The sequence below is a fragment of the Sabethes cyaneus genome, chromosome 3 (assembly GCF_943734655.1).
Source record: "Sabethes cyaneus chromosome 3, idSabCyanKW18_F2, whole genome shotgun sequence".
In the NCBI taxonomy this organism is placed as follows: domain Eukaryota; kingdom Metazoa; phylum Arthropoda; class Insecta; order Diptera; family Culicidae; genus Sabethes; species Sabethes cyaneus.
This window is the reverse complement of record NC_071355.1, coordinates 74,474,309-74,494,683: the sequence shown is the minus strand read 5'-3', so window position 1 is coordinate 74,494,683 and position 20,375 is coordinate 74,474,309. Positions and strand designations below refer to the sequence as shown.

General features: G+C 40.7%; 1 protein-coding gene across 16 annotated transcripts in view; it reads right to left on the bottom strand.

The window, feature by feature from the left end:
* LOC128744355 (MAP7 domain-containing protein 2) overlaps nt 1-20,375 on the bottom strand; it is a 366,494-nt gene that overhangs the window by 55,050 nt on the left and 291,069 nt on the right. For 4 of the 16 annotated variants that reach the window (XM_053841293.1, XM_053841294.1, XM_053841296.1 and 1 more), the window contains exon 2: nt 11,598-12,351. The exons of 11 other annotated variants lie outside the window; for them this stretch is intronic. In XM_053841293.1, coding sequence (XP_053697268.1) covers nt 11,598-11,763 — 166 coding nt within the window. In that variant the 5' untranslated portion in view covers nt 11,764-12,351. Of the gene's footprint in view, nt 1-11,597; nt 15,349-20,375 lie in introns of those variants that run through there. One more of the 16 variants, XM_053841297.1, reaches the window with a different exon arrangement.

The window sequence follows — 20,375 nt, the reverse complement described above, 5'->3', positions numbered from 1 at the left end:
GAGTGGCCACAAAAATCGTCATGCTTTCCGAGTTTACTTCATAACTCTTGAACCACTGAACCGATATCAATGATTTCGGTTACAAATAAAAAGTATTTGAATCAGCTGTTCAGAAAATATACTCGTCTGTAGCTCAAAGCCTTACGGATTACAAAAACATTGAAACTTTGAAGAAAGAAAAAATGGCAAACTATATATGGACTACTTTTTTCTCCGCATCTTGGCTTACTTGGCGACATTTTATGACAGGAGAAACCGTAGAATTCGGCACTCCCGACTTTTTACCGATGGCACGATGTGATAGATTATTATCTTCGATGTACTCGTGCAGAATTTTTTCGCGAACGAGCTGTTATTTCGACGCCATTTTGCTAAGTTTTAAACAATGCAAGCCGACCTTCCTCCACTCAAAATTTCAAATAATTTTATCCTACGGTTCAAAAACCAGAGCAATTTGAATGTGTTGCAATTTTATCGTGGACACCCTCACCAACCAACTAATCAGGTATGTTTATGTCGTCCCAGTCAGTGTTGCTTATCATTGTAACAATGCTGGTAACGCTGCATTTCTTTAATCTTCTACTACTAGATAAAGATGATTTAATGTGCAATAAAAACAATCTCCCTTTTCCAGCACCTCATAAACTAAGTAACGAAACTTCCCAAGTAACAATTTATTTTACACTTATGATGGTTTTTATTACCGAAATTGGCCAAAAAAAATTACGAGAAAAGTGTAATAAGACTCGCATTGTTATTAGGGTTACGTCTGCGTTTTCTCACATAATGAAGGAACGAGGAAGATATGCATAAAATTCTGAGATCTTTAATGGTTTCTGGGATTATCTTTAATGGTATATGAAATTAAATGTCAAAATATGAATTGGAGATCAAGAACTATTTTATTTGATTATAATACTAATTCATTGGATAATTTCTAGGATTTGGGAGGAGGAGAAACTACCGGAGGAGTGGATGGAAGGTGTAGTCTGTGCCATCTACAAAAAAGCGACCGGCTAGATTGCTGTAATTACTGCGGCATCATGTTGGTCAACGCCGCCTATACGGTGCTCTTCCAGATTTTGTTACGTCGTCTATCCCCAACAGCAAGAGAATTCGTAGGACAGTATCAGGCGGGCTTTATGTGGGCCCGTGATACTACGGGTCCAATTTTTACTCTCCGATAAATCCTCCAGAAGTGTCGAGAATACAACATGCCCACGCATCATATTTTCGTGGATTTCAAGGCAGCATACGATGCAGTTGAACGAGAACAGCTATGGCAGATAATGTACGGTTTCCCGGACAAACTGACGCGGTTGAGCAAAGTTACCCTGGAGGGAGTGATTTGCTACGTGTGCGTTTCGGGGACACTCTCGAGTCCTTTCGAATCGCGCAGGGGGTTGCGGCAAGGGAATGGACTGTCCTGTATGTTATTCAATATCGCTATTGAAGGTGTGATCCGGCGAGCGGACACAGAAACGAGAGGAACGATCTTCAGTAAGAACCCTAGAACCTAGAAACCTTGGACGGCGGAGGCAAACTACGTCGGACGAAAAACTAGGAGAGCTAGGAGGATAGGGTTGCAAATCAATGCGTCGAAAACCAAATATGTGGTACGAAGAGGCTCCAGAGAAAGCAACGTTTGCTTTCCCACGGCCAGTGACTATTGACAACGAAGAACTGGTTGATGAGTTCGTATATTTGAGATCTCTGGTCACCGCCGACAACAATACGAGTAAGGAGATCCAACGACGCATTCAAGCTGGAAATCTTGCCTACTTCTCCCTCCGCAAGATGCTTCGATCTGGGAGCATATGCCGCCGCACAAAGGTGACGATGTACAAAACGCTAATCAGACCGGTAGTCTTCTACGGATTTGAGACAGTAACTTTGCTTACGGAAGACGCAAAAAGGGAACTTGTGATAAATCTGGGATATTTTAAAGATGCAGAAGCCACTCGGAATAAATGAAAGGTTAATCTTTCGTACCATCAAGCGATACAAGGAAACCGGTTCTTGGAAAATACTCCCCAAACCTGGCCGTAAACACACTGGAAAGGCACCGGAAACCGTCAATCGAGTAAGACAGCGAATTCGACGGAAACCAGATCAGTCTGGACGTAAGATGGCCAAGGAACGAGGAATTTCACAGTCCACCATGAAGAATATTTTGAAACATAATCTTCGATTGATTCCATACAAAAAATAACGGGTACACGGGTTGACTGAAAACGGAAGGTTGCAAGGAAGGGTCAATACAGGTCGGCAGCTTCTCAAGCGGCACGGTGATTGTGAAATACTGTTTTCAGACAAAAAAATGTACCTGCTACCACCACAACCAACAAAAATGATCAAATATGTAGAGCACATCTTTCTGACAATCCTTAGGACAAACTGGCTGTTCAAAGGTTCCAGAATGTTTCTCCATTGCTGATCATGGAACCTACTGTTAAAATCAGCACTGACTAAATATTACCTACATCGCTAATGTTTTAAAGAACCATTGCTTCGTCAAAATCGTCAAAAAGTGCTTCCAACAAGATTCTGCCCCATCTCACCAGGCGAAAGCTACACAAGCTTGGTGTAAGGATAATTTTGCGGATTTAATTTCATCGAAAGAGTAGTCTGCCTCTTCGTCTGATTTGAATCCTCTCGACTTGTACACATGGGGTTATATGCTAGGCAAACTAGCAACGTTTGGAGAAGATTTGAGATGAAATGCCTCGGGTTATCACGCGCATGCCAGTTGCAACGCTTTTCAACAACGATTGTGACTGGTAATTAAAGCAAAAGGAGAAAGATTCGAATTAGACTAATATAAGACAAATGTTATGGATATATACACTTATGGATATATACACGCGCAATACACTCAAAATTAAAGTTTATGCGAACGTCTTATTTTTTTACCATTAACTTCACTGACAGTTATTACTACTCACCCTGTAAGCATACGGAAGCTTACAGTAGCAAAAGGGTATCCGTGCTCCGTTGATTTGGCTAGAGTAGAGATTGCTAATTTGTGGTTGTGTTAGTGGTTAGTTTTCCCCCAGTTTGAACAACTCTACAACCGAAGAGTGAGAAATGCACCAACAGTAACAACAAATCGCGTGTGCGCAAGAGGTTTCCAGTACGGTGTATAATTGCGTAGCAATTATAGATTACTTCCGTAATCATTTACGTCTTAAATCAATACAATAATCAATGATAATCTTTAGTAACAATTGGTAATCAGTAAATTTTAGTAACCCCAAAAGCAAGTTTACCAAAAATAAATGGTAATCAGAAGTAATCAGTAAAGAAATCAAAGGTAACTTTTTTCAAAGGTGCGTTGTAGTCATAGCTATTGGAGGCTCCTTGCGCGTATATAAATACGGAAAATTATGCGTATAATAACTGTCTGCACGACCTTACTTCTTAGACGATTATCGGTGGTTGGTTTACATGGATTTAGAAGATTGAATAATTAAAGACAAACAGACGAAACACTGGCATTATTCCATCGTCCATGCATGGGCAGCTAATTTTTTTATTTTTAATAATCACTATCTGGTAGTTTAAAGATACGTTTGATTATACTGTGGATCAATTTCTGCAGTGTTGTCAGCTCGATTTCTTCTTATGGCTGAGGAATAGCATATTAATATGCTACCGAATATTTGTTGAAAATTGACGCTTATCAGCATAGATCTGTCGAACCATTATTCCGCAGATGTTCTTAAACGGATGTGAATCCGGTGAACAAGCCGCCCGGTCCAAAACGACAATCTTTCCAGATTTCAACCATGCCAGCCACTTCAAGTTTTCAAGTAAAATAACCTCTATAAATGTTACTACTGTATCATAGACTACAAATTTTAACGTAAAGCATAGCTCAGTTGTTTATTTATGAATAAAACTGTCCGTCGAATACGAAAAGCAAACAAGTACTGTGTTTACACTGTTTAAATTGACTGCCATGTTAGGCGAACCGATCGAACAGCTATCATCAATGGCATCCTGTCCGTTGCCATCGTCACCATCACGCCTCGTCGTGAGTGAGACTCTGCACTAGAAGAAGCTTGTTGGCTGACGTGGATAGAGCGGTGCTAAGTAATAGCTTGATTTAGCGATGATTTAATCCCACACCATAACCGTCATTCACCGCTGTACATCTCAAACATTGACCGTGAAATATATTTTCCGAAAAACCATGGTTTCTAACAGAGCTCAAACAGATGACTCCCACGCAAGCAAAGCTGATAATAATTATCCAGTTTACTAGGTGATGCAATAATCGAATTTCCATAAAATACCCCGCAAACTGAACGTTGAAATTCCTAGAATCACTGAAATTCACACACCACAAACTAACCAAGGACAAGATTAATGTTTTACGGATTTTTATCGTTAACATATGCTGAGTATGTAGGCGATCCCGCTTTACTGGGGCCGCTGCGCTGCTGCAACTTGATCGCACCGCATGGTTTAGCCTTTTAATATGCTACCGAATGGCGCCGATTTACTGCCCACACTGCTGCCTGTCCTGTCAGGCAGGCCACAGGCTCGACTGAACCCCTTGCATTTGCAGATGCCTGCCCGATCTCGGACAGCCGGACAGCCGGACGGCCGCACAGCGACAGCCAGCGGCGGGCAGTTTAGATAAATTTCGCTGACAAGAAACGGATTGCGCGACAGAGTCGTAATCGATGGCAATAAGCATTATTACCGGTTGTCAATTTACAGTCAACGGGAGAGAAGGAAAGAAAAAAACATACAAACGAGCCACTTCAAACCTATGTCGTGATTGCATATTTCGCCTTACTGGTCAGAGCAATAAGGCGCTCAATTGCATCTATAACTGGCCGAGGAAACTATCGGTATGATGGTTAGTGCAATACGGTTGGTAATAATGGAATGATAATGGTAGCGGGTGAAAGGTGAAACAAAAAATCTCCTGAATGATTGAAAGTAATAACATATATCGGTTGCATAGCAACATGTGTGGAAAGGTAACATATGGTTCTTTTGAATACTGTTAAATTTTAATGTTCCAATAAACGCACACAAAATTGAAAACAATAATTCATTCGAGCTCTGCAGGTTGCTTATCGCAATTCAGGATTTTATGCATCGTTTATTTGAACAGCTGTGCCTCAAGTTTCAATCTTGGGACCAGTTCACAATACCTCTCCACTGTGAAATGCATTTCAATAAATAACTTACTAACAAAGTCCATATTAAGGAAACACGTCTAAAATAAACTATCTTACAACGATCGCATTAAGGAGATATTAAATTCTGTCTTAAATAGGAAATCCAAACCATATTTTAATAATGCACATACACTGATTTTCAGTTTACAAACAAATGTTATTACGACCAGGTTTCTACTTGATCCTCTTTGTAGTTCCTTTTAGTGCTTTGCTTTAGCGTCTCAGAGCTTTCTGTTTTCTTTGCAACAATTGTCCCAGATTTCATGAAAAAACTAATATTTGAATGGATTTTCATTCTCTCCGAACAAAAACTATTGTTCGCCTCTATCGATGACGATGCACCTGTTGGCTTTTGCTTTCATCAACTGACGATAAATATCAAAATTCGTTCAAAAATAGCACTTTCATCGCTGAATATTACCAACTTAAAGGAAATAGCGGACGGTCAGACGGTGTCAACAACAGCATCAGCATGAGGAAAGAATAGTTTTTAGAGCAGTGTTGGTTACCTATGAAGTTTTTACTGTGCCTTTTCTGACCTTTTCAGTCTGTTGCGGAAATTAAAACTGGCTTTTCCAATTCGCTCCGACGTTTCGACTATTTATTTTAAACCATTTAAAACAGACACTGATGAAGCCCCAGCAACACAATTTTGATGACACAACCTATTTATAACCAGAATTTGCCATATAAGAATATCCATAACAACTTTATAACAACTGTGTTAGTAGGGGGGCGAAATACATATCTAAAATTAAACCTGGACACCCCTCGTGCGTCATCGGTACACCACTTGTGGTAGGAGCCGGAACCATTTGACATAACTTTGTTTACAAGTTTATGAAGAACAACTGGTGCAAGTTTCGTCAAAATATTGCACCCCGTAGCGGAGCAGGACAGAATGGAACTCGAACGACGTGAAAAAAATCTTGGACAAACACCTGAGTAATTCTCGCTGAAACGGGGCCACTACTGACACGAGGTCTTCAAATATTGAAACTTTTGTGCTTAATTGGTTGAAAATGGTTAAAAAATAAGAATTACACTTTTGATACCTCGAAATAGTGGACCCCTCGTTCGCCAAGGGGCCTAACAGGTAAAAATGTTGAATTTTGAGCAAACCTTAAGATCTATCATGTGATATTTCATAAATTTGCCATGAAACAACTAAAAAACGGCCCGGTTTTGTAAAGAAGAACAGGACTTTCAGATGGAGTAAAACATTTTTGGCGGTCATCTTGGATTTGGTCGCCATATTGGATTTTATCAATAAATCGCCGTTTTCACCATGAACCCCCCAACCGATTTTCATTTTAAGACCACCATTGGAAAGCTGAGAAAAAATGCTACAAGAAACATTCAAACATTCATTCTTAAAATGAAAATCAGTTGGGGGGTTCATGGCGAGTAGATGAGTAGATTGGTACAGGTGAAGAATCGTATCGAGAACCTAACTTTGAAGTTCCACGTTCCTGCCTTAATGGATAAGACCAATCTTCAGTTTTGAGCGTACTTTACTTAAGATCGACAGTGAGTTCAGCGACACTCTTTACTTCAAAGTACTCTATCGTTTTACTATCTATCTATTGAAACTTCTATTGTTCTCGTTCCACTAACAAATTACCCAGCTAGCATTTTCATATGTATAAAAAAGGTAAAAATCAGCATTACGTACAGGTATGCATGCTAAATAAATCGTATTTCATGCGCAAAATTGGCATATCCGTACATGGCATATTCTGAAGGCGATATACGTGATTACGAATAATTTTGAGCGTTACGACTGTATAAGTATTTATATACGATAATATCCGATTAAGCGCGAGTAGCTCCGTAATACTCTACGATTTTGTGCTGAAAATCGTATGTATGTCAGTCATTATCATTATATACGACAAAAAACCAACTTGATCCCACTTTATCCAGCTTTAGTTACGATTTCGAGTTTGTTAGGAGATATTTACGATAGTTATCGTACATTGATATACGAGTTGGTGCTAGCTGGGTATTCTTTTTTTATAGGAGCCTGAACCACTGCGAATTCTTGCGCTCGACAATATTCGCAGGTTCGCAACAAGTTAATTTTTAGGTGTTCACCGAGTGCATCACTCATACAGTGGAGAGTTCTCGTTTAAGTTAATTGCACCAGCCGTACTAATGGAAATACGGCATTCCAGTGATCGATATTCGATTAGATTTCACAAAGCAAGGTCAGTATTTGTAAATTTACATCTGCTTAGTAGCAGATTTACCAGTGAAGCTAGGCCGATGTGTACGATTCACCACAGCGCAGTAATATACATCCGGCTTTTGGATTCACGATTCGCACAAGACCACAGAGCTGTACAGCATGAAGACTTGCAGCATTCGAGATATTCAATAAAGATGGCCGGGTTTCATATTTTCCAAACCCGAACCCGACCCGGGCCCGATTTTTTTTATTTATTCCAGCAAGGGATTAGTCGAAAGATAACTCTGCATCATCCTAGTGTTCTATACTTGTCCTTGAACATGATTCAAACAATTTCAATTCACTGAAGTAATGCACCAGAGACAGCGAAGGAATTCCAATCATTTCGCGTTATTTTGAAAGGACGCAAGGTCCAGTTATAACACTCTGGTCCGCGCCATTTCGCTTCTAATGTTTGCAATCTCGAGCCCAGGTTCAATAGGCATGGCTTAGGTCTAATGGGCATTACAATTAAAATTTGAACAAACAATAATGCATAAAAGTTTATTCATTCAATTTTCTATTGAAATATCAATTTTTTTTCTTTGTAAGGTTCAGCCACAGACATAACTCTTGGAAGAAAAATCAACAAAAATTATCGTACCTTACATTTGTCCTGAATACTAGCACCATCTATGATCGACATTCCCAAATATCAAATAGCAACATGGGTATCCCTCGAAGGAGCAAGTATTTTTATGGGGAATTCCCCTTCTTTCGTCAAAAAGCGCCACTTTGACCAAAACGGAGACATTCCCAACTAAGCCCAAATTTGAAATGAAGGTTTAATCGGTACGAAGAATGGAAAACGAGTGTTATGTCTGTTTGTCTGTGGGTCAGCTCTAATAGGCAGAACTGTAACGTGTTAGGAGGGCTCTTGTCCTTGGGCACCACTTGCACGTTGTTCGCGGCAGAACACTCCACGAGCTTCGTAATGGCAGAATGGCAAATCCGGCCAAAACAGCACGGACCAATTGTGTTATTTTAAGAAAATCTGCGGGTGCTTTTTCAAACATTTGCTCACGAAAATTTCCAGCTTAATGGTTCCGGTTGCAATAAATATGTCACCTTTCAAGCCACAGATAGAGATAGCATGCCAAACCAGATATTTATAAGGAAATTTCGAATGCTTGAAACACCTCCCCAGTTGCCATAATAAAATTCTGCTTAGCAAGCTGTTTAAAGTCTGCATTGTGCATCACTGCGAAAACGAATTTCGTCAGCATCATCGTGGACAGCGTCTGAGATCGTGTAGTGACCATCTTATTTTATATATTGTCGTCATTTGGGGTCACTAGTTTTCATCATATAAGACTAAAGTCCGATTTGTTTTCTAGTTCAATGCCTGGTTATAGACAACACTTCCATTTTGTTAGTGACATCTTGGATGGAGAGGCTGGTTAAAAATGGATATTATTAGCATATTTTCAACGCATATTTTGAAATTGCCTAGATATTTTCATTATTAAATTATCGATCTTAGAGCTATGTTATGTTTCGCAAGTGCTTTAATTGAAAAAGTAACGGCAAAAAAGTGAAAATATAATGCTGAATTTTAATTGAGAACAAATCTCAGTATTCAGTGAAATTTTTGACTCAGAGTGTAATACAACTTATAGAATGCAATATAATTCTCAGATGCAAAACCTTCTTATTTAGGCTAGTTAAGCTAATTTTCATTTTATTTGTGATGGTTTTCTGAGGCGGTGGGAGTATGTTGGTAAACGGAAAAAAGAAGGAAAGAGAGATATTGCGTGCCATACTGACTGCCATAAATGTACTCTGACAAGCTTATTGTTATGCTACGTACTCTCGATTCAATCATCGTTCATTCATTAAGCGCATCTGGAAATATTCGGTTTTGGGGGGGTCCATTTTGCCAAGGTCTCTCAAAGTTATCGAGCAAATCCTTTTTAGAAATGCAATTATAATTTACAGATTGCTGTACGAGACTACTTTGGTATTATATGAATCTGTCGAGTTACTTGACTGAATATACCACAATAGATCTCTATTATTGGTCGCAGTGGTTCATTCTCCTACAAAAAAACATGACCGAATGGACTGCTTGTAAGCTAGTGATTTTACTGTCAGTAAATGTCTAGTCAATTCGTTTTGTTTTTAGCCGTGCACTGAGCTGTTGTGTGTTCCATTTTTCAAGTTTTTATTACAATATTTTTTGAATAAAATCGACTCCCCGATAGTGACATCGAACGGCTAAGTTGATAAAAATAAGGTAATGATATGATCAGGCGATTATGTAGAGTAGGTTCTAGTAAAGCCGATGTAAAGGCGAAGCCTTTCAGTATTTTAAATTTCACTCCTTCACTCCTCTAGTGGTTTTTATGACCAATTTCATAAAACCGCTAGGAAAACTATGAGCACCACTAGAACTTTCTGATGATCGCTATAAAACTGCTTTCCGGCCAAGTAATCCACTCTTTAGAAGGTTTTTATAGCCGTTTCAAGAATCAGGCTATACTCTCAAGTAGTCTTGTAGCGCTCTGCTGAAAGCAGCAATACAACCATTTTTGCTTTTCGCTACTTGACCTTAAGCGTCATAACTTAATGAAGATTTTCCCTTCGTTCTGGCTGCCCAGTTAGCTTCGAGGTTCGATGCTGGTCTGACAAGCCAGTCACCGTATGTTCGAATCTCGGCTAGGCGGTGCTGCCAGATATATGTAGAGTCAGTAGGATTTTTGCACTAGCCCCGTAACTGTGCTGTACTCTAATAGCTGGCCGCCAAGTCGGTCGATAAAGTAGGGTCAAGTCTTAGAAAGACGTTCAAGCCCACAGCTTTGCTTTTTTCCCTTTATTCTACAAAGCAATAAAGCATAAAGCATGCTCTGATAAAAAGCTAGATCAGTCCAGCAGCTTTGTTAACTTGAAAATATATATCAATGAGCAGAAAAAATTTACTGTCATACCACCCTGATCGATTTGGTTTATAGCGACTCAAAAAAAATATCCGATAGAATAAATAATGCAAATAAATAATTCAACCATTTACGTAGTTGTGCAGCATATGCGCATTAAATTTGTTCGCGCATATTGGTATGACAATCGCATAAAACCAACGCGTCATTGAAATTTTGCAATTTTTGAAAACCAGTTGTTAAAACAAAACAAATAAGGTGCCCCGAGACAAGTGGGAATGGAGATCATAAATCGCTTCAACATGATTTTCTCCAACTGAACCTTTCTAGAAATGAAAGATATCACTCCATTTTCAAGAAAGATACATTCCAACATTTTCAGTTCGATTACATAATATTTATAGCTTTAAAATAAAACCGAAAAGTACTAAACCAAGAGGACCCAAAAAGGCTCTTCTGAATAAATTGTTCCAATCGGCAAATTGTGAACCTTTGCTCTTTTTTTCTACACAGAGACATGGTGAGTTCTTGCGCGTCATTCAGTGAGAGCATTTGCTCAGCAACCATTTTGGCCGATTCTACCTGAGATGAGTTGTTGCACGAGAAAGCTAACTTTCCCCGAAAAAAATATGCATTAAATCTCGTTGTGGAAATAATGCACACACAAAAGCTTTTATTGTGAACAATTAAATTACAATAAGACACAGAAAATAATTGAAATATCATTAATAAATCATAGTTAATCAAGCAAAGTATCATTTATTTTCTTTGTCCTTGCCTACCAGGCATAATAAGAAAATTAGAAAGAAATCATGCAATAAAACGTTGGCTTTAATTGGTCGCCCAGTCATTAAGAACCGCGAAAGGAAACCACGGCGGTGACATACCTATTCACAATTAACAATCGCAAAACATAAATATGGATAAATGTCATTCGTGTTTTCAATAAATCATTAAATGTCTTAATTTGTTGTAATAAACAATTTCCTGGGCCTTTCATTTTTTTTGTTGTTGTCACCTGGTTGCCTGCTTGATTTGTATGTTTACTTTTCGGTGAAAAAGAGAAGAATTATTGTTTTAGTCTTCTTTTTTTTTGATAAATTCATTCTTTTCATTGAGTTATAACAATATTTTATTACACCTATAAAAGTGTTAATAAAGGTAAAAGTTTACTTCTATATAATGAGTTTCGCGTTCAAACTAATATATTTGAACGTAAATCTCGTCAGCGTAATACACATTTCCATACGTGTTGTTTTATGCTCCAATAAACCTTACAATTATGTTTCTTACCAACTTTGAACGACACGTGACGTTCCTTCCGATTTGCCAGCAGCTGTTGATCGGTCAGACTTAAATTCTCTCGTGACAACGATTTGACTAGTATGCCCCGCAGTGCAGCCAGTGTGGTGCTGGGGATTCGCTCCAGCTCATCGACAATACCCATATCAATGCCCATTTTGTCGCCTTTACTACCACTTTTTACAATTTCTTTCAATATTCGCTGTTCATTCGCCGCCTAGCGCCGAACTTTGCTTCACTGCCCGTGCACAGATCTTAACGATTTAACAACACCTGACCTGGATTCACGATCAACTGATTTCTTCGACTAATTTACATTCCACCTCCACACCATTTACCAATTGGGCCGATCCCTTTGATCAGCTCTTGACAACCAAGGCGTTAATTTCACGGTAACTGATCATGCTGCTGCAGTGTCGCGATCCTCCAGTTGACACTCAATTAGGTTTCCGTTATAAATTCACAACCACAATCAGATCACAGAACTGCATCAACTTCAGTTTTCAGTTTGCTGTAGGGTAAAGTTGTACTTCCTGATACAAAGCTTCAATATGATTAATGTATCCCATTCACTGCTGAAAATAGTTGACTGGCTTCGTCATGCTTTACGTCAGCTTCGTTGTAGGAATGCGGTAGGCCTCTTCATTCTAAATGTCCTTGAGTGCTAATCAACAACTGTTTTCACTGTATATCATATCATTCGCAAAAGAATCACTATGCGTTCGAGACTTGAGTAAACCGTCCACTAATCGTAAGAGACGAGCGTAAATCATAACACAAACGGCATTACACATGTCACTATTCTACGTGACGATCTTCAATAAACCACCCGGCATAGTAAATATCTTGTGCTCAACTAACAACTGAACAGGCGGGTGAGAACTTGGCAAACCAAGACATCTTTTGCGATGTAACTCGAAATGACAGCGACACTATCTCACAGCACAACACAACACACAACACACACAATACACCCTCCCCGGAGGCGAGAATACCACAGGCAGACACCTAGCGGGGAGGACAGCAAAACGAAAACTGAACAAATATGACGTGGCGAGTGAACGAACACAGCAGCGCCAGGCAGCGGCCGTCACCGCCGATGCTAACTAATGGATAATTGAACGAACCCGACAAAACCGTGCCTCCCGTCAAGACATGCAGGCTGATCCTCACTCAGTTCGGTCGTGAGTGGTTCTGCCTGCCTGCCTCGCCGGCCCGCTTAGTTAGTCCATCGAATACAAAGTTGACGGTACGGCGGCGGTAGAATAAACGAACAAATGACTGCTCGAGTCAACTTAGCGTTACGTCACTCTGCCCCCAAGATAGATAGGGTACGGTTCAGTTGAGTGTGACAGCTTTGCACTCTTTGCGAGCAGGCAGGCATGCAGGCGTTCTTTCGAGCGAATGAGCAAGCACATAGGCATAGGCAGGAGAGGCTGAGGCTGAGGCTGTCCACACAGCAGAACATGAGCTGTTCAAATATGTTGTTTACAACCTGCAACGCGCGTTTACTTCACAGCTTTACCTTTACAATAGATCGCGCTGCGAAACAGGTGAGTGATAACGCGCTAAAAACACCTTCGACTTTTTGCTGGTCAGCGCGCGCGTTGACGGTTTTCGGACATATTCTGTCAACCCTAATCGGACGAGGAGGGGCACAACGCACGTTGCGTTGAGTCAGTGCGATGAAACATATGTTTGCGATTTTACCGCATGTGAAGAACGGAGGTTTTATTTTCCCATATGCGAAGAACGGAATCTTTAATGGTCTACTGCATTGCAGGAAGCAGCAGCTTGCAAATTATTTAACATTTGTCAATCTGAAGTGTTCATAATTTGCCTAAAAAGGTTCACTTGTTTCGGCCTATATCGGACATATAAATCTTGCCGAACTATTCATTGAATACACCGAATGAGGAAGACCGTACAGAAGCTCTTTATTCAGACTTCAGTAAGGCCATTACAAAGAATATTCACTCCTAAAAAAATGGGACTCCTGAAATAATTTGATTCGTCTTTGACCAATCGTCAAAGACTAAATAATTTAACAGAAACCTTTCGAACCCAATCTAAGTAATCACTTCAGGTGTGCCTCAAGGCCCTATTTTGGGACTTTTCTTTTCATTTTGTACTGACGTAAATGACATTTTATTTTCTCTCAAAAATCAGAAATGGCTTATTTATCCCGACGATATGAAGGTCTTTTTGGAAATAAATAAAAAAAATGCGTCAATCTCTTCCGCATTTAAATACATATCCTTAAATGGAAATTTTCCATTTTTTTGGGCATCGCATATTTCTAAAATTCATAACTCTTGAACAATAATCGAAAAACGAAAATTTTTCAACCACCTCCGTGTTTTTGGCTTGACCTTTGTAATGAGATCAGGCATTTAACTAATTTTTTTATAACGGAGGGAACGGTAGAAGAAAATAACGAAACAAAGGTGTTTATAGAATCTCAGGGGAGACAAGGCGTGGTCATTGAAATCGGGCCTACTTTGGCCTTCGTAAAACGCTACGATCAGTAAGCATACGCCGCCGCACGAAGCTAACAATGTACAAAACGGAGGACATACGCGCCATTGCCGTGTACGAGCGGAAAGCGGAGAATGGCGGAGGCGTATGAATCACGAGCTACAGGCACTGCTTGGGAAGACTCCTATCGTACATCTAGCGAAAGTTAGCAGGCTACGGTGGGCCGGACACGTCATAAGGGTACCGGACGACAGTGCGACGAAAATAGTCCTCTTCAACAATCCCACCAGTACCAGGAACAGGGGGGTCCAACGTACACGATGGCTCGACCAGGTCAAAAGCGATTTGTGACTTCTGAGACGACTAGGAAATTGACGAGTGGCCCAAGACCGAGTTGAATGGAGACGAGTGCTTGAAACAGCACGAGCCACCCCGGCTCTATGCTGAAGAAGAAAGAAGAATGGTCATTGAAGCAACGCTTATAAAGTTTGTATAACGTTCTTCTTTAACCAAGCTCGAGAATCTACAGAACGGACCCAGCTGTAATGGGAACTTCTCTCCCAGACCCTGTGGAATGCAAATATTGGTGAACGTTTGAACGTTCGAGTGCACGAAATGATTGGTTTGAAGGAGAATGCCAACTAGCGATAGAGAGGAAAGAAAGGGCTCGGAAAAACTATCTTAGCATATCCACGAGAGAGAATTTGGCCAAGTATCGACGAGCGCGGAATGAGTTGACCACAATCCTGAGAAGGCAAAAGAGCCAGAAAGTGGACAGAGATCATGGGGACCTGGAATGACTATTCCGGGCTAATGACACGCGCAAGTTTTACGAGAAAGTGGACCAAACTCGTAAGCGCTACACATTAAACCTGACATGTGTAGGGACGAGGGAGGGGATTTAATCACAAACGAGTGCGAGGTGGTCGACAAGTGGAAGCAGTATTTCGATGAGCACCTCAACGGCGATATAGCAGCAGGAGACGCAATGGAAGTTAACCTCGCAGTGCCAAGAGGTTTGGCGAGAAAATTCGTTAGCTGAAGAATAGCAGAGCAGCCGGAAAGGACAGACTTCCGGCAGAGCTCTACAAAAATGGCCTAGAACCGCTAGCAACGGCACTTCATTGGATAATTTCTAGGATTTCGGAGGAGGAGAAACTACCGGAGGAGTGGATGGAAGGTGTAGTCTGTCCCATCTACAAAAAGAGCAACCGGCTAGATTGCTGTAATTACCACGGCATCACGTTGGTCAACGCCGCCTACAAGGCTGGGCTCCCAGATTTGGTTACGTCGTCTATCCCCAATAGCAAGAGAATTGGTAGGGCAGTTCAGGCGGGTTTTATGGGGACCCGTGCTAGAACTACACAATCAAATTTTTACTCTCCAACAAATCCTCCAGGAACGTCGAGAGTACAACGTGTCCACGCATCATATATTCGTGGATTTCAGAGCAGCATACGATGCAGTTGAACGAGAACTGCTATGGCAGATCTCACCGCAGAAACTGACGCGGTTTACCAAAGCTACTTTGGAGCGAGTGATGTGCTACGTGCGTGTTTCGGGGACACTCTCAAGTTCTTTCGAATCGTGCAGAGGGTTGCGGCAAGGGAATGGACTGTGCTGTATGGTATTCAATATCGCTATTGAAGGTGTGATCCGGCGAGCGGGAATCGAAACGAGAGAAACGATCTATAGCAAGAGTAACCAACTACTAGCCATCGCAGACGACCTCGACATCATTACTAGAAACCTTGGGACGGCGGAGGCAATCTTCGTCAGACTAAAAACGGAGGCTAGGAGGATAGGGTTTCAAATCAATGCGTCGATATGGTAGGAAGAGGCTCCAGAGAAAGCAACGTTTGCCTCCCACGGACAGTGACTATTGATGGTGATGAACTGGAAGTGTTTGATGAGTTCGTATATTTGGGATCTCTGGTCACCGCCGACAACAATACGAGTAAGGAGATTTGACGACGCATTCAAGGTGGAAATCGATCCTACTTGTCCCTCCGCAAGATGCTTCGATCTGGAAGCATAAGCCGCCGCACAAAGCTGATGATGTACAAAACGCTAATCAGACTAATCGGTAGTCTTCTACGGACTTGAGACGGAGGAGAGTGGCAGTGGCGTATGAATCATGAGCTACAGGCCTTACTTGAAGAGATTACCATCGTACACCTGGTGAAAGTTGGGAGACTACGGTGGGCCGACCACGTCGCAAGAATGCCGGACGACTGTGCAGTGAAATCCGTTCTCTTCAAGAGACCCACCGACACCAGGAATAGAGGGACCCAACGTGCTAGAAAGCTCGACCAGGTTGAAGCCGACTTGCGTGTGTCGAGACGCGCAACGAATTGGCGACGAGCAGCCTAAGACCGAATTCAATGGAGAAGAATTTTTGATACGCCAAGAGCCACCCCGGCTCTCGGCTGCTAAAGTAAGTAAGTAAGATGAATGCCATTATGGTACAGTAGGAAAATGTATGGATCTAAATGACTTCCTTGTGGCACGTCAAATGTGACCGAAAAGTCAAAGAAATAGTATTTTCAATTTTGACGGGCATAGTTCTACCGGTAAAGTATGATTCAAACCAGTTTAGTACATTACCGCGTATTCCAAGTTACTGAAGTTTCGAGACTGCGATCTGAATATTCATTTTGTTGAAAGCCGCTAATAAGTCCGTACATATTGCGTCGATTTGAAAATGGTTCTGCAAAGAAGGATGTTATGAAATCAGCTTACTACAAGTTGACCGTTTGGATACAAAACAACAACCAGCTCGAAAAGATTTTCAAAGGTGCAGAGTGGTGCTATTGCACGATAGTTTGATACGTTTATTACCATAACGCAGTAAGATATTGATAAGATACTCTTTTGGTATGGGCTCCTGCTCGGGTAGTCCTGCAATTGTCTTGCCGATGGAACGCACGTTGGGAAACAATTTTAGATCGTCAGCATAGATAGATAATATGAACTGCAAGAGATCATATTGCTTCCTTGAGGAACTCCAGACTTATTTGTAAACACAGATGAAATAGTAGATTCTACCATGACTTGCAAGACTCTATCGCGTAAATATAATTCAAGCCAAGCCAATTGGTGCTCAGAGGCTCCCAAACGATGCAGTTTCCGTAGAAGAATGCGATGATCGTTGCGGTCAAATGCAGCTTTTCTGGCAATGTAAACTACGTCAACTTGTTCTTTTTGTTTAAGTTGCGTAATGCAAAAGGAGGTAAAATCGAGTAGGTAAGTGGAAACCGATCGGCCAGGCATGAACCCGTGTGCTGGTAGGCTGATATATAGCTTTTGGTTGAGAATGGCAGTGCCAAACATAATTTCAAAAAGCTTGGCAGCTACAGACAAGCTTGTAATGCTTCTGTAGTTTCTAACATTCCCACGATCGCCACTCTTATAAACGGGAGAAGTAAAAGATCGTTTCCAAATGCTAGGAAATTTGCCTTGAGCAAAGGACTTGTTGGAAATACAACAGGGTAGTACAGATAACTCAAATGCGCAGCAACAAAAAAATTGCGGCTGGAATTCCATCAGACCCGGGGGAAAATGATAGCTTCAATCTACGAGCTGCTTCAACAATCATCACTGGAGTAATTTCGAAAGTGTCGAGGTCGACAAGTCCTTCGGGAACGTTCATTGCAGCCAATTTAGCTTCTGCGTCGGAGGCGAACTCATTTGCGAATACCGAGGAGAAAAAGGATGCAAACATTTCACAGTATGCATACGTCCTAGTGTTCCGCTTGCCCTCGCGACCTGTTGGCATTGGCTTGTTTGGTGAGCGGGCTGTGCAGAAACACGGTACGAGGCTCTGCTCTCGTGAGTGTGTAGGTAGCAGAGTGTATCTACACAAGACCAGCGGTTGTTTGTGGTAAGCTTTCGTCAGCAGAGCAAGCGTTGGATGCTATGCTTATCACACTTGCCCGCGTAGGAGTGGGCTTTGTTTGCTTCTCGCTCAATATTTGCAACATTTTTTTCCATGATTTCTCAACTTCACAAGTACGACTTAACTGTGTACGGTTTGACTACTGTAAAGCAATTTTTGTGCATTGATCGTTGCAGCTCAGGAAATAGGACAAAATGTGTTCAGATGGAACGGAACAACATAGGATAGTCGGGAAGCTGTTTACTTTTTGATCAATGTTAGTGCAATGCAGAAAAAGGTGCACTTAATAAAGAATGCACTTTGCTCACTTAGTTTCTTATTTAGTTCGAATCTTTTCTTTAAAATTTCCTCCACGACTTCTCAACTTCCCAAGCACAGACTATATATATCATTCAAAGTATTTTTACTAAAAGTAAATCATATTTACAATGTTAAAGTTTTGCGAAAATCTAACTGAAAGCTCTTATTTTTAAGATATTTCAGTAAACATATTTTTTCCTGAAGTTTTTGGACTGAAGTTTTTTACTGAACTACACATAGTAGAATTAAATTGGATAAGTTTTCTTATTTTTTATTTTTTTTTTATTTTTTTTTTATTTTTAGATTTTTAGATATTTTTTCCAGCAAAAATTTCGAAAATCATTCCTCTGAAAGCGCCACAAGTCAAGCTACCTACCTAGAAATTGCACCGAGAGAGTGAGAAAACGTTATGACAAAAGCGCAAGCAAAGTAAAGCAAACAAATACCTAAATGCCTCATCCTACGCTTGCCATCCGTGACATCGTCCGTCATCAAGGTTAAGTGCTACTTTGAAGTGCAAACTTTCAGAGTGAATGAATGGTTGTTTTTTTTTTGTTTTTCAACGGAACAGAAAACGATGATGTCAGAAGAAAGCAAACGACGAGAAAGTCATTTTGCAAAAAGTATCACAAACGAAGAAAACAAGAGCGAATAAGGATTGTAAAACCTTATCACCTCCTTATTACTGATAAGCGGAAGGGCAGGGTTAAACTTGGTTTATACAAACGAGTTTGATAGCGAAGATTGCCGTTTACCTCGAATTGATGATTCGACGATTATTGTTATTTTGCAGAATTCAAATGGGTTTAAAACTATTCTATTTATGTTGATGACTGATGTTTCGGGGCATTGCGAGTGTGCGAAGAGTGGTGTAAAACTAAACACTTCCACTGAATGTTTACATAAAAGAAAGCAAACCAAACGAGGCTAGTGCAATTTAAATCGCTTTAAAAGTCGTACGGCATTATTAACAAATTGTTGTTACTGCACAGGTCCCGCTGTAAATTTTCTGCGTAATTGTGAAGGCCGTTCCGAGCTGATTTGCAAATATTCATGGAATGACTCATTAGCAATTCAGTAGTAAAATAAAACATTCGAACTGAATACAGGTTCAGATTACTTCAAATAAGCATGTGCGACAGAGATTTCGAAACTGTGAAGAACAAAAAAAACTGGTTACCCTTCGAATGGCATCAATGTTCCAATTCTTGTAATCGTGCAGCTTGAATCAGCTGTGGCTGGGGCTCGTGCGAACTGAAAATACAACATAATTAGCCACTGTCTGTAGTAGAAGCCTGTGCAGACCTTACTCGGCTCTGGCATTCCCTCTAATATTGAGGGCTATAATTTTTGGCTACTTAAAAGCTAGTTCAAATAAAATGTGCATGTGTAAGAGTCTGTTAAATGGTAGTTTGATGGCAAGGCAACACCGATAGATCGACATCGAACCGAACCGAGCTGAATTGGACTGTGAAAGAGTTATGGCCCAAGGCACTTAGCGTCGTCTGGGTTAGGATTCTGAATCATGTTAGTGTAAAACATTTTTTTCTAGACCACCCGACATTAATTATGTTTGTCCGCTCAAGCTGGAATCGAAAGCGTTCAAAAATATATGTTTCAATAAATTGGATAGATTAGGGAAAACCGGTAAGCAGTATAAAATTTGTTAAAGTTCCCAAGAAATGACGCAGGGAGAGTGAATTGTAATCAGTTTGTGTCTAGTCGCTGTTAAGTAATCATCAATTTAATACACCCAGTGTGTATTAGCACGCAAAGGATTAGTAAACTCTCTGCGACGACGGCTGACAAATCATCTACCACCCACCAGCAAGCTTCGATATGGCACATGTTGATGCGACGGATCGCCTTACATAACCTCACCAGAAATCAAACACCAAACCGAAATGTGATCTGGTTTCTAATGAATGAACTTACTTCAGAGTGACGGCGGTTCATTTGCTTGTAACTGCATAGCAAAAACAGAAGAAGGAAATGGGATCCGCAACGCAGTTTAAAGCAACGGTTGATTGACCACCTTCGACTATAGTTGTAGGAGTCTCCGTTTTGTTTATAAATTCAACACCTCCGGCAGT